The 12,629-nt window shown below is 57.2% G+C and overlaps 2 protein-coding genes across 5 annotated transcripts in view; one reads left to right on the plus strand and one right to left on the minus strand.

The window, feature by feature from the left end:
* Positions 1-896, minus strand: part of ZZEF1 (zinc finger ZZ-type and EF-hand domain containing 1) — a 103,875-nt gene extending 102,979 nt beyond the window's left edge. For all 4 annotated transcript variants that reach the window (XM_058705695.1, XM_058705693.1, XM_058705694.1 and 1 more), the window contains exon 1: positions 389-896. In XM_058705695.1, the coding sequence (XP_058561678.1) occupies positions 389-742 (354 nt within the window). In that variant the 5' untranslated portion in view covers positions 743-896. The remainder of the gene's footprint in view (positions 1-388) is intronic.
* Positions 897-1,020: 124 nt separating this feature from the next.
* Positions 1,021-12,207, plus strand: LOC131498419 (neuferricin). Its single transcript, XM_058705701.1, has 4 exons — positions 1,021-1,565; positions 6,175-6,315; positions 9,606-9,792; positions 11,474-12,207. Exons 1-4 carry the CDS (start codon positions 1,265-1,267, stop codon positions 11,691-11,693), a joined length of 849 nt encoding a protein of 282 aa, XP_058561684.1. The 5' UTR covers positions 1,021-1,264; the 3' UTR covers positions 11,694-12,207.
* Positions 12,208-12,629: the final 422 nt, after the last annotated feature.

Below are 12,629 nucleotides of genomic sequence, written 5' to 3' on the forward strand. Positions count from 1 at the left end.
TGCCACTCCCTCGATCCCTACGCCTCCCTTCCCTTACACTGTCCCGGAGCCCGATAAGGGAGATCCAGAGAGCAACCGATCCAGCGTCAGGCCAGGGCACAAATGTCTGTACTACCACATGCAAAGACATCTGGGCTTGGCTTGTCCAGTTCTTCCAAGCACGAACGGCCTAGTCTGGGCTTTCCGCACCTCTAGTAAAGGTTAAAGAGATTCGCAGCCGTCCCCCGGAGTGTCCAGGCTGGAAGCGAGCGCCCCTTGCTCCCAACCTCCGAACTGGCGGACCCTGTGGGTTCCTGCCTGGCCCGTCTAGAGCCGCACTGCCCACCTCTTCACGCCCTAGAGGGCGACCGCCCTGCCCCCGCCCCCGCGGTCGCCAGCCGGGCCTGACCTCCTCGAACTGCTCGCCCGAGCAGCCGGCGCCACGAGCCTCCAGCAGCTCCCGGAACTGCTCCAAGGTGACGGACTCTTCGCCGCGGCCCAGCCGCTCTTCCAGCCAGCGCAGCAGCGCGCCGTGGTGCCTAGACACCAGAGACTCGCAGGGCGGCGCGGGCCGCAACGCCGCCGCCGCCTCCCGCAGCCGGGCCGGCTCCAGCAGCGCCGCGGCGGGCGGCAGCGCGGGCGCCGCGGGGCCCGGGCCGGGGATCGTGCCCGAGTCCGCGGCCCACTCCTGGTGCGGGCCCCAGCCCTCGCCACCGGCGGCGGCGGCTTCGTCTTCACTGCTGTGACTCGGAGCGTTCCCCATGGGGTCTCCGTCTCGGGCGTCCGGCTCTGCCGCCGCCGCCTCCCCGCCTCGACCTGTCAACCTCCGGCGGCACCCGGCGGGCGGGGACAGGGAGGGACGACGGCGGCGGCTGGAGCTTCCGGCTTCGTCGCCGTCAAGCGAGGACTGCCGTCGCAAAGGCGCCGTCAAGCGGATTCTACCAGATGCCGACAGACAGCACGCGGAGGACAGAGGGTGGAGCCCCGATTTTCGAGAGGGCGAGTGCGTCCTCACGTCTACGTCATGCCGCAGCCGCCTCTGCCGCCATTTTTGTCGGGGGCGGCGCCCGGCGCGGCCAGGCCCTCGTCAGCTTCCTTACTCGGTGTCTCTCCACGTTCACTAGCTACGCTGAAAAGTGACTGAAAGGCATCGGAGGCAGGGAGTGACCTTTCGCCACAGCCTTTTCCCCTTCAGTCCCCCGTTGTCCCTTTGGGGACGCGGACGGGGGCGAGAGGGCGTCGCGCCGGTGACGTCACAACTGCGTCGCCGCCATCTTGACCGCGGATGGCTGGGCGGCCGCTGGCGAGGAGCCGGGGCCCTGCGGCGGCCCGGATGCCGGGGCTCGGCGGGCGAGGGCTCTGGCTGGGCCTGGCGGCGGCGGTGGCGGCAACGGCGGCGGCGGCGCGGTGGCTGGGCTGGTGGAGCGGCCGCGCCGGCCTTCGCCTTTTCGTTCCCGAGGAGCTGGCCCGCTACCGCGGCGGCGCCGGGGACCCGGGCCTTTACTTGGCGTTGCTCGGGCGCGTCTACGACGTGTCCCCCGGCCGGAGGCACTACGAGCCTGGGGCCCACTATAGCGGCTTCGCAGGTATCAGCGAGGCGGCTCACGCCTTTTTCTGCTGCGACGCGGGCCCGTAGCCGCCTCTGCGCCGTTCGCTCGTGCGCTCATTCGTTCGTTCGTTCATCCGTTCCCCGGCCTTTGTGTCCCCACGTTCCTCACACCGGTGCGGGGGCCGTGCTCCGCTGCATCGTCGCTCTGGTCTCTTTGGCCCGGTCGGGACCGTGGCCGACTGTCACCAGCCCGTACCTACCCCCCACCCCCACCCCCGTCTGTCCCATCCGTTCTTAGCGGCGTAGGTTCGAGAAGCAGGCCTCCTGCCTCTTCAGTTGCCTACCGGCCGCAGCCTCCGAACACCTGCTTTGTGCCGCACTGCGTGGCTCGGGGCAGAGATGAGTGAGACCTATCCCTGCCCTCGGAGTTCCCCGACCGATTCCAGCCGCCTCCTATCCAAAGGAACCTTTCCTTGCTCTCACTCCAAGTTCCCCCTGAAAATAGCAAGTTGTTCTCGCTTCTAGTACAGGTGCGCTTGTCTCCGTTAAAGGTTATGAGGTAGGAACGCACGGAACGGGTCTGCTCAGCTTCACAGCCCTTCAACAGAGCTGCTATGTATACGTTAGGCCTGGAACGTTTGTCGGATGAAATTTATTGTTTTATAGTTGAGGGGATTGACGAATTTGCCTGAAGCCCCCACAACTAAGTGCTGACAGGCCTTGGGCCGGGATCTCCAGCCTCTTTCTTGGAGAGGTGTTGTCCCACCAGCCCAGAGGGATAACCGCCTCCCGGATTAAGGAGGAGAAAAAACGCTGAGCTTAAGGCCACTGACGGCTGGTATTAAATAAGCATGTCCATTTGTCATAGTCTTGGGGAATGGGGAAGCTGCGTCTGGTGCTTAAATACAAGCGACTTCCGTGTCTCTAGGGAGAACTCCGGGAACCGGAAGCATCCACAGAGAAGGAATTGGGGTCAGTCGGTTGCCAGGCAGGGAAGGGACTTCCCCAGAGCTGCCCCGTGACCTAGCAGCAGAGCTGGTACTGGAGTCAGGGTTCACTTGCTGTCAGGGGAGGGGCAGTTGGTGGCGCCCAGCCCCGTCACACCCCTGTTGCAGCTGCCCTAGTGGGAAGCACAAGTGTGAGCATAGACCCTTTCGTCTCTGGGGTGATTTTCCCCTTGCAATGTGTCTACAGTCTGCTGAGTTCCTTTGTGCCCGTTACTCGTCCAACATCCCTTCCTTGACCACTACTGTGCAGCCCGCCTTGTGCCCGGTGCCGAGGAATCAAATTAACTTAACGTTCCCCACCACCCACACAGTCTAGGAGGGTCTAGCAGACATGTTCCTTTATTCATTTGTTCGTTCAGTCAATATTTTTATTATATGAAGATATAATCACATAATACAAAATCCACCCTTTTACACCATACAATTCAGTAGTTTTTAATTTTTTTTTTTAATATTTATTTTTGAGAGAGGGAGAGAGAGAGTGTGCACTCTAGAACGCAAGCAAGGGAAGGGGCAGAGAGAGAGAGGGAGACACAGAATCCGAAGCAGGCTCCAGGCTCTGAGCTGTCAGTACAGAGCCCGACGCAGGGCTCGAACCCACGAACCGCGAGATGGTGACGACCTGAGCTTAACCGACTGAGCCCCCCCCCCCCCAGGCACTCGTTTTTAATATAGTCAGAAACCTGTGCAAACATCTTCCCGATCTAATTCCAGACATTTTTATTCCCCCCAAAGGAGACCCCCATATCCACTGGCAGTCCCCACTCCTTCTACCCCCCAGCCTCTGGCAACCACTGTCTACTTTCTGTGTGGACATTTCATATAAGTGGAATCATACACATGGCCTTTTGTGTCTGGCTCCCTTCACTTAGCAAAGTGTTTTCAAAGTTCAGCCTGTATCGTCATGTATCAGTACTGCATTCTGCTTTATGACCAAAGGATGCTCCATTTTATGTATATGTGTATACCACATGTTGTTTATGTGTTCATAATTTGTTGGACGTTTGGGTTTCCATTTTTTGCCTGTTATGAAGAGCACTGCTATGATCATACGTGGACACGCTCGTGTGGACATGTTTTCAGTTCTCTTGGGTATATACCTGAGAGTAAAATTCCTGGGTCATGTGGTAACTCCTGTGTTGCACGGTTTGAGAAACTGCCACATTGTTTTGTCAAGTGCCTATATTCCCACCACTGGTGTATTAGACTTCCTGTTTTTCCACATTCTCGCCAAATTTGTCTTTTTTATTGTCTTTTTTTTTTTATTATTATAGTCAGTGGCTTTGATGTCGTAGTTCATCGTAGTTTTATTTGCATTTCCTGAATAACTAAAGGTGTCAAACATCTTTTTCTGTGCTTGCTGACCATTTGTTTATTTTCATGGAGAAATGTCTGTTCAAATCCTTTGTCCGTTTTTTAATTGAGTTTTTTTTCTTATTGAGTTGTGAGAGTTCTTTATAAACCCTGGATACTAGACCCTTATCAGACCATGATTTGCAGATATTTTCTCCCATGTCATGGGTTGGCTTTTCATTTCGTGATGGTTTACTTTAATGCACAAAATTTTAAATTTTTGATCAAGTCTGGTCCGTTTATTTTTTGGTAGCTTGTGCCTTTTGTGTCTCATCTAAGTAACCATCACCTAATCCAAGATCACAAAGATTTATACCTATGTTTTCTTCTAAGAGTTTATACTTTAGCCCATATATTCAGGTCCTTGCTACGTTTTGAGTTAACTTTATATATGATGTGTTCTTTTGCATCTCGCTATCCAGTTGTCCAAGCACCATTTGTTGAAAAGACTCTTCTTTCCCCTGGGGCACTTGGGTGGTTCAGTCCGTTAAGTATCCTCTTGATTACAGCTTAGATAACAATCTCACAGCTCTGAGGTCTAGGCTCCAGGCTAGGGTTCTCTCTCTCTCACTCCTTGGCCCCTCTCCTGGGTGCGTGCACACACTCTTTCTCTAACCAAATAAATAAATAAACATTAAAAAAATAACTTCTTTCCTCCCTTGAATTATTGAAAATAATTATTGATAACTGACTTATTGAAAATTGATTATAAATGCATGGGTTTCAGATAGCCAATATTTATTGATAATTACTAAAGATTAGGCCCTACCAGACACTGGGGAATCAATCCTGAGTTTGGTATGTTCTCTTCCCTGATAAAACTTGCAGACTAGTAGAAAAGACAGACATTAAATAGTTATTACGTAAACAATGAGTTATTTTTGTGACAATGTTGAAGGGAAAACACACTTGTATTACCAGAGGCCCTAACCTAACAGGGGGAGGAGAGAGAGAAAGAGAGCACAGTGGGCAAGGCAGGATTGGTGGCTGCCAGTGTAGGGCCCTGAGTACTGTGTTAAGGAATCTGGATATAGTTCTAGGGTAAAAGGAAGCCGCTGAGGATTTTTTTTTTCAATTTTTTAAAGTTTGTTTATTTTGAGAGACCATGAGCGGGAGTGGGGCAGAGACAGAATCCCAAGCAGGCCCTGCATTGTCAGCGCTGAGCCCGATATGGGGCTTGATCCCAGGAACCGTGAGATCACGACCTGAGCTAAAATCAAGAGGCAGACGCTCCACCGACTGAGCCACCCAGGTGCCCCAGAAGCCCCTGAGGGTTTTTAATCAAGAGAATGACATCGGTTCATGTTTAAAATACCAGTGTAAATGATGTATGAAAAATAGGGAAGGAACAAACGTAGGGAGAGCTGCTAGGGGTTTACTGTAGTAGTTTGGATGAGCGACAGTGGCCGCCTGGGCCAGCTTAGTGGCGCACAGAGAAAGACACGCGGATAGAAGAACCACTTAGGAAGACACTCAAGGGGGCGCCTGGGTGGCTCGGTTGAGCGTCTGACTTCGGCTCAGGTCATGATCTCACGGTTCGTGGGTTTGAGCCCCGCGTCAGGATCTGTGTGGACAGCTCAGAACCCGGAGCCTGCTTCCGATTCTGTGTCTCCCTCTCTCTCTGCCCCTCCCCCACTCACACTCTGTCTCTCTCCTTCAAAAATAAACAAACATTAAAAAAAAATTAAAAAAAAAAAAAAGGAAGACACTCAAGGACATGAGGGATAAAGGATGTGTTGCGGACTGCATTTCTGCACTGAGGAACTGTTTGACATTTACCGAGATAGGAAACACTCGAATGCCTGCAGGTTTCCTGGGGTGGGGGTGCTGGTTGATGTAGTGTGGACATTTGAACTCGTGACACTTGTACAACATCTAAGGGGCACTGAGTAGACAATTGGGTACACCGGTCTGGGGCTGAGGAGAAGTCTGGCAATCCTTGGCGTAGAGGTGGTTGTGAAACCACAGGAGTGGACGGCAGAGGAGGAGGCAAGAAGTGATCCCTAGGGCTGGTAGGAAATAAGCTAGAGAGGGAGGAGGAAGGCCAGGAATGTAGTGTCACGGAAGCCGGAAGACACGTTAGTGCTGCTAAAGGTAAACGAAGAAGATGATGAGCGCAAAGATACGTGTCCGAGATCCGGGAGCATGTGTCCCAGAGGAGGGGAGACGAGCTTTTCTGGGAGATGCAGAGTGGCGGTTGTCAGGTGTTTCTCAGAAGACAGGTTTGGAGTCGCTGCAGTGCCAGTGGTCTGCAGGTTAACCTATGCGGGCCCCTCTCTCCTGCAGGCCGAGACGCGTCCAGGGCGTTTGTGACCGGGGACCACTCTGCAGCAGGCCTGGTGGACGATGTGTCCGGCTTGTCATTTTCGGAGCTGCTGACACTTCAAAACTGGCTGTCGTTCTACGAGAAGAATTACGAGTTCGTTGGTAGGTATTCCACAGGCTGTTTCCGTAGATTCTCTTCGGCGGGCTTGCAGTTTTCTCAAGGGTTGGAGTTCAGGGGACCGGACTCGAGGTTAAAATCTGCAACATACCCGTGGATCTTTCACCTTAAACTCTGGTGGTGGGTGTGGCAACGAGTCCCCGAAGGTCGTGGCTGGGACCGCGGCTTCCCTCTCTCTTAGCCTTGGCGGGAGATGGCACGGCCGTTCAGCTTGGCCTCTGTTGGCCCCGGAGCTAGTGACGGCCTGCACCACCCGCGAACAGCCAGCCCCAGGCGCCGCGCTGGGCCCCAGGCGCCGGGCTTCAGCACCCCGTCCGTCAGGAAGGCCTGAAGCCTCAGTTTGTGTTCCAGTTTGACAAATACGGTTTTATTTTGTTCTGTAAGGAGACGGACAAACATTAGTCTGTGTCCACCCTGAAGGAGCCGTCTCCCGGGTAGAAGTCCGGCTGATCCCACGTGTGCTAAAGCCGGTCACGCGGGGCACCGCACTTGCTACTTACTGGTGATGCTTGAGGGAACCACCTTTTAAACAGACAACCAATGGTGTCCTAAAGAAATGTGAGACTCTAAACACTAGATGGCTTTGTAAACACTGGACATTGGGTGGTTGGGCTCTTTTCATCCCCTGCAGCCCCGACCTCTCACTGTAACCCACCTTGGACGCAGCTGAGCTCCTGAGGGACGTCGGTGTCACCTCACTACCGGGACGGGTCTCAGTTGGAGGCGTTCTTCCTCTGCCCCTAACACCTCTGAATGTCTGCCCTGTCATTACTGCCCGGGTCACCTCTTCTGAGAGCCTTGGCATCTGTACGAACTCCTCTGCTCCCCCCGCATCTGACTGATGAGGCCTTTCTTCGTACCATCTACGTTCTTTCCGTTTCCAGTCCCCACCCCACGCTCTTGGTTGGCTCTCGTCCCCCCAGCCTGCAGACCCCTTCTTTATCGTCACCCAGTCTGCCCCGGGTCATTCCCGACGCCACAACCATGTCTGGCCTCTGCTCCACCGAAGGAACTGACCTCTCTGCAGACCTTCAGGAGGCTGGTTGAAACATTTTGGTTAATAAGGACAAGAAATCTTAACACAAAACAATAAAGACGGAGCTCTGAGAGTGGGCAAAGGGTGCCAGAGCAAACACGTCATCCTGACGTTTGGGGAGCAAACTGATGTGTTTGTGCACATGAGCAAACCAGCCTTGTCTGAAGGGTGTTAGTGTGCGTGTGAGGGCGGGGGAGGGATGTGGTCTCGAGAGGCTTCACACAGATTTTAGCCACAGTCCGCGTCTATCTGAATACCTACGGTGGATAAGCTGTGTTCCGTCCTGGTGGGAGCTGGGCCAGCGATGAGCTGGTGCAGCTCCTGTGCTCTTAGCTCGCTCGATGGGCCGTGGGCCGTGTTAGGCCCTTTAGGGGCCCAGAAACCCTCAGGCCACGTCAGAGGATGAAGGTTTATTCTGTGCTGCGCGCACGGAAGTGAAGACGGGAAGCCACCTTGGCAGCCACGTGGCGAAGCTGCACGAGCAGATGAGACCTCTTTTCTGTGTGTTCTGGATACAGCACTGGTGTGGAGACCCAGCCGGTGGTGACCACCATTCCCAGGACACGGCTCCCACAAGTCTTGCTCTGTTGCCTCTATTACTGTTGCCCTCTGTTGGGGTCTCACTTCTAAAACCCACCACGACGGGCTGGTCGCTTTGTACGGAGACCCTCTAGGAGAAAGTTTTCTGCTAGGCCGACTCCTAGGCGGCAAGCCTGGTCCCGACCCTTCGTTTGTTCTAGGAAGCGTTTAAGATGAACGCTCCCTACGAAGCTGTTGCGAGTGCTGGGGTTTCACCGGTGGGAGAGACATGCCGTAAATAAGGAAACCGATGACACGTTTCCAGATAGGGCTGTGTACGACTAAAACCAGTGTGATGGGGGGAGGGGCCCGTGGCACCTTTAGAGCAGACGGTCGGGGAGGCCTCTAGGAGGGGCTGGGAGTGAGGGGCAGTCAGACTGAGGTCTGGAGAGAGAAAGTTCTAGGCTGAGCAAACGCCGGTGCCGAGGTACGGTCCGCGAAGAGAAAGAAGCCCGTGTGCCGGGGCCTGCAGCACACGAGGGGGGAAGGGACGGCTGTAGCCTTGGAGGCCTTGACAAGAAGAAGTCTGTGTTTGATCCACGTGCTCTCAGAAGCCACTGGAGGGCCAGACCAGGCATGGAGGTGACAGGACGTGACTCGTGTTTTATGAAGATGGCTCGGTTGCTTTGTGCAGGAAGAACAGTAGGGAGGCATGGACCGAAGTGGAGGGAGCAGGTGGGAGGCCACCGCTGGCTGGGGTCCACAGTTCGGGTGAGGCTGGGGGCAGTGGAAACGGGACGGGCAGAATCGCCGTGTCTTTTAGAGGTCGGACACGAGCAGAGGGAAGTACGTGCTGTATTGGAACGGGGTGGCAGCTCCTAAGCCAGGTCACAAAAGTGATGTGAACAGAACCGAAGTCGGGCTGAGTGGACCCGAGGGGTGGCCCAAACGCTGGGCACGTGGCACGCAGCTGCCACTGGCGTCCGGGCACAGCGGGGGCAGGCCATACCTTTGAGAGTCCTTTCTGCTGCTTGTCCTTGGTGCGGGACGGCGGGACTCGAGAAAGCCCCTGCCCCGAAGGACAACTGACTGCTCGGGCTCAGGCCCACAGGCCCACGCACCACTCGCTGGCTCTTCTGAGAGAATCTAAAACTGCACCAAGGACTGAGTGAGACCGAGCGGGAAGAGGGTGGTGGGTGGAGAACGTGAGCCCTGGCTTCATGGGCCCCCCAGCCACTCAGCCTCCCGTGTCTCTTCTGGGAGTGGGGACCCCAGCTCCTCTCCCATAGGTGCTTAAGAGGATTCGCAGAACGGTGGCAGTGTGAGCACAGCACCCGACACCGAGTAAATGCTCAATAAATGACTTATTCGTAGTTCTGCCGGACAAAATAATTGAACGTGGGGAAGAACCGAGCCACAGAAATGTTACCTGACCAGCCAGCCACTTGTCTGACCGGTGCCTCGAGCACTGCGGGGCACGGAAGGATGGGTCACTCGGAGAAGCGCCGCCCTCGGAGAAGCGGCGTCGGCACGTGAGGCGAAGCCAACGGCCTCCGTGCTGGAGGCGTCCGCAGCTAGAGCAGGGGTCTCACCAGACTCTAAGGAGTTCTCAGTCCACAACCCAGAAACCCTGGGGACTTGCACTGCACCACGGAGGCGAGGCGTTTACTCGTGCGTCCCTCCCGCGTGACTCTGACCTCCACTCTCCCGTCACCGCAGGAAGGGTGATAGGAAGGTTCTACGGAGAGGATGGCCTCCCGACCCCAGAACTGGCCCAGGTGGAAGCCGTGATCACCCGGGGCGCGGAGGCAGGCCGGCGGGCGCTGGAGGAGAAGCGCAAGTTCCCGCCGTGCAACGCCGAGTGGAGCTCCAGCAGGGGCAGCCGGCTCTGGTGCTCCCCAGAGAGGTAAGCAGGCTCCCCTCGTGCCCTCTCCGCCTCCCTCCAGGTCGTCCTGCCCGGGACTCGGTGAAGCCGTAACCCAGCTGTTCCCCCAGGGGGACTTTTCAAAGTCCACACGCTCTGGGTAGCGATCCTCGATGCTGGCTCCGTGCTGGAGCCTCCTGAGGACCGACATCACGGACAGTGAGGGACGGTTGGGACCTGGGCCTGTGTTCTGTTTGAGCTCCCCAGACACCCTGGCCTGGGCGTGGGAAGGCCCGAGTGCCATTGCTCGCTTTGGCCTGTCAACCCATCCGAGCGAGGGCCTCCCTCTGTTTCCTCCGCACACGTCACTCCTGCCTACAGGAGACAGGGGTGAAGCGGTGGGGGACGGCCCCTGGCGGCAATGACCTGCGATGCCGTCTTAAAGACGCTACAACCTCCGAGTGGCTCCAGGAAGTGCGGCCTTCCCCGCAGGAATAACGTGAGGTGAGCCCGCTTCGGGTAGATGCCGCGGGGATTATCCCAGGTTGTTTGAGGAGCGGGAGACAAAACGTCTTTTTCTGCTCTGATTATCAGGCCAGCCTGGACGCAAATGCACTTGCAGCCATCAGCCCCCTCGGCTGCGGTGCGGAAGAGGCATCCCCCACGCACCCAGCCTCAAGGGCCTCCCAGTAGGAGCCCGGCTCTCCCTGGGTAGGGTAGGGAAGCCACTTCCCGGAGGGCTAACCGTGTAGATTCCCTCTCTTCTGCGGGAAGAGGCCTTCTTGCCCTGCTTACGGCCGACTCCTTGTGCAGAGAGCAGACAGCCAAAGCCACCCGCTTACCCTGGGCCCGGCCCGGCCCAGTTCACCGGAGGCAGAGGCACCGTGGCCAAAGGAAAGCTCCCGCCGTCCAGTTCTGAAGAGACACGGCCTGCCCACCTGAAGGGACAGGCTGGGACACGGGGGCCCGAACGCAGGGGCCCCGGAGAGCAGTGGTCCCCTGGGAGGCTGCCTCCCCTGCCCAGCCCTGTCTTTGTGGCCCCTTCTTGCCCTAGTGCCTTTCCTGCCCCTGTGCCTCGGCCCCGTCTGTTCATATAGGGACTGGGTGTGAAGTAAGGGTCCCTGGGAGGAAGGAGGCTGGAAGGAGGGCATCTCCGAGCCCTGACAGCCTGTTCTTGGGGGAGCCACCAGCAGGGTGGTTTCTAACCAGGTCCTGGTCCCAGACACTGGGACGTACACGGGGCACCAGGTCCAGACTCTCACCTTCCTTGTGAGCCCATGGGGACCGGCCCACGCTGGGCCAGAGCGCAATGCTCCACCTCTGAAGCCCGGTGACACCTAGGATGGGGCCTCTCGCAGGGTGTGACCCGTTAGCCTTGGGTCGTAGCCTCAGTTGCCCACCTTCAGCCATGAGCCCCAGACCCTAAGATGGAGACACGGCCTTGTGCTAGGATTGCAGCGGGGAGTGGACAAGAGAATCAGGTCCAGACACTGCTTCTGGAAAGTTCCCAGGCCAGTGGGGGAACGCCTGCCCCTGGTAAGGCACGGGACCGGATGGCGGACTCTGCCCACGGCAGGGGATGCTGGAGGAACTGGGAGAGTGTGAAGGGCCGGGGGACACAGGCTGCAGACCACCACCTTGGGAAGACGCCACATCACTCCTCCTTCCCCCTCCGCAGAGATCCCACATTCACGCTAAGAGTCCCCTCTCCTTCTGTCCCTAGCGGAGGTGTGAGCAGAGACTGGACCGGTGTCCCCAGGAAGCTGTATAAGCCAGGTGCCAAGGAGCCCCACTGTGTGTGCGTGAGAACCAGCGGACCCCCCAGCGACCAGGCTCAGGGCCTCCCTGTGCACACAAACCGTGGGGACTTGGATCACCCCAACCTGGAGGAGTATGCAGGCTGCCCCCCACTGGCCGTCACCTGCTCCTTCCCACCGGGCTAATCACAGGCAGCCCTGCCTGCCGCACTCACTCGTGGCTCCTGACACGAAGCGGAGCGCCCGGAAGCATCTGCCCACACTTCTGTGCCTGGGACCCGTCATGGTGGCCCGCCCGCCCGCCCCTGCCACTTCTCCCCCAGACCCACCTGCCGCCTTCGTCCGAGCCCTCAGAGGCCAACCAACCTCAAAACTAATGGGACTGCCAGGCCAGGAAACAGGCTCTGGGCTCCAGCAGCATCCTTCCCCGTGGCCGGTGAGGGCGCTGGGGGCACTGCAGAAGAGGGGACACATCTTCCCTTTGTGACTCAGACAGGCAGACAGGCCCAGAGAAGCCACGTAAATTAACACGTCAGCGTAACTCCCAGTGTTCCCCACTGGTTTAGCTTGTGACCCCTGACTCTTAACCACTTTTTGTATGTCTGAGACCCCTGCCTGGAGCCACGGCCACAAGTAGTTGGTCTGAGCCCAGCCAGTGCCACGAGACAGGACAATAAAACCAGGGAGGCTGGTTCTGGAAGTGGGCGGGCTTTTGCTCATACGGAGGCAGTGAATCCAGAGGCCTCTGAACAAAGCAACAATTTGAAGGGAGGATATTCTCTTTTAAACACTTAGGTGTGGGAGACGCCCACACCTGCGTAAAAAGTGGTTTCCCATCCCGGACGCCTTTCCCAGGGGGTTGTGCGTCCAGGGCGACCTGTAATTCCTGGGCCGACCCGACGAGCTTCGTACCCCGGTCGAGCCGGTGGGGGAGGAGATTCCCACCTTCAGGCGAGGCCACAGAGCCTGGTGCTGTCCCAGATTTATGTCTCTCCTCCCGGGTCTCCTGGTCCCCCCAGCTCTTCCCTAAACGTTCGCCATCCTTCGTCATTAACTCGCTAGCTCTCCAGACCCGCCCACGAGAAAGCGGAGGCTGCCTCCCCTCCCCTGGCAGTAGTGGGC

The sequence above is a fragment of the Neofelis nebulosa genome, chromosome 16 (genome assembly GCF_028018385.1).
Source record: "Neofelis nebulosa isolate mNeoNeb1 chromosome 16, mNeoNeb1.pri, whole genome shotgun sequence".
NCBI lineage: Eukaryota > Metazoa > Chordata > Mammalia > Carnivora > Felidae > Neofelis > Neofelis nebulosa.

What these genes read in the sequence shown, in the direction of transcription:
- LOC131498419 (XM_058705701.1), top strand. Translation starts at nt 1,265, where the DNA reads ATGGCTGGGCGGCCGCTGGCGAGGAGCCGGGGCCCTGCGGCGGCCCGG. An exon ending in GAAGAATTACGAGTTCGTTG is followed by an intron (nt 6,316 to 9,605) that starts GTAGGTATTCCA and finishes CCGTCACCGCAG; the next exon opens with GAAGGGTGATAGGAAGGTTC. An exon ending in CTCTGGTGCTCCCCAGAGAG is followed by an intron (nt 9,793 to 11,473) that starts GTAAGCAGGCTC and finishes TTCTGTCCCTAG; the next exon opens with CGGAGGTGTGAGCAGAGACT.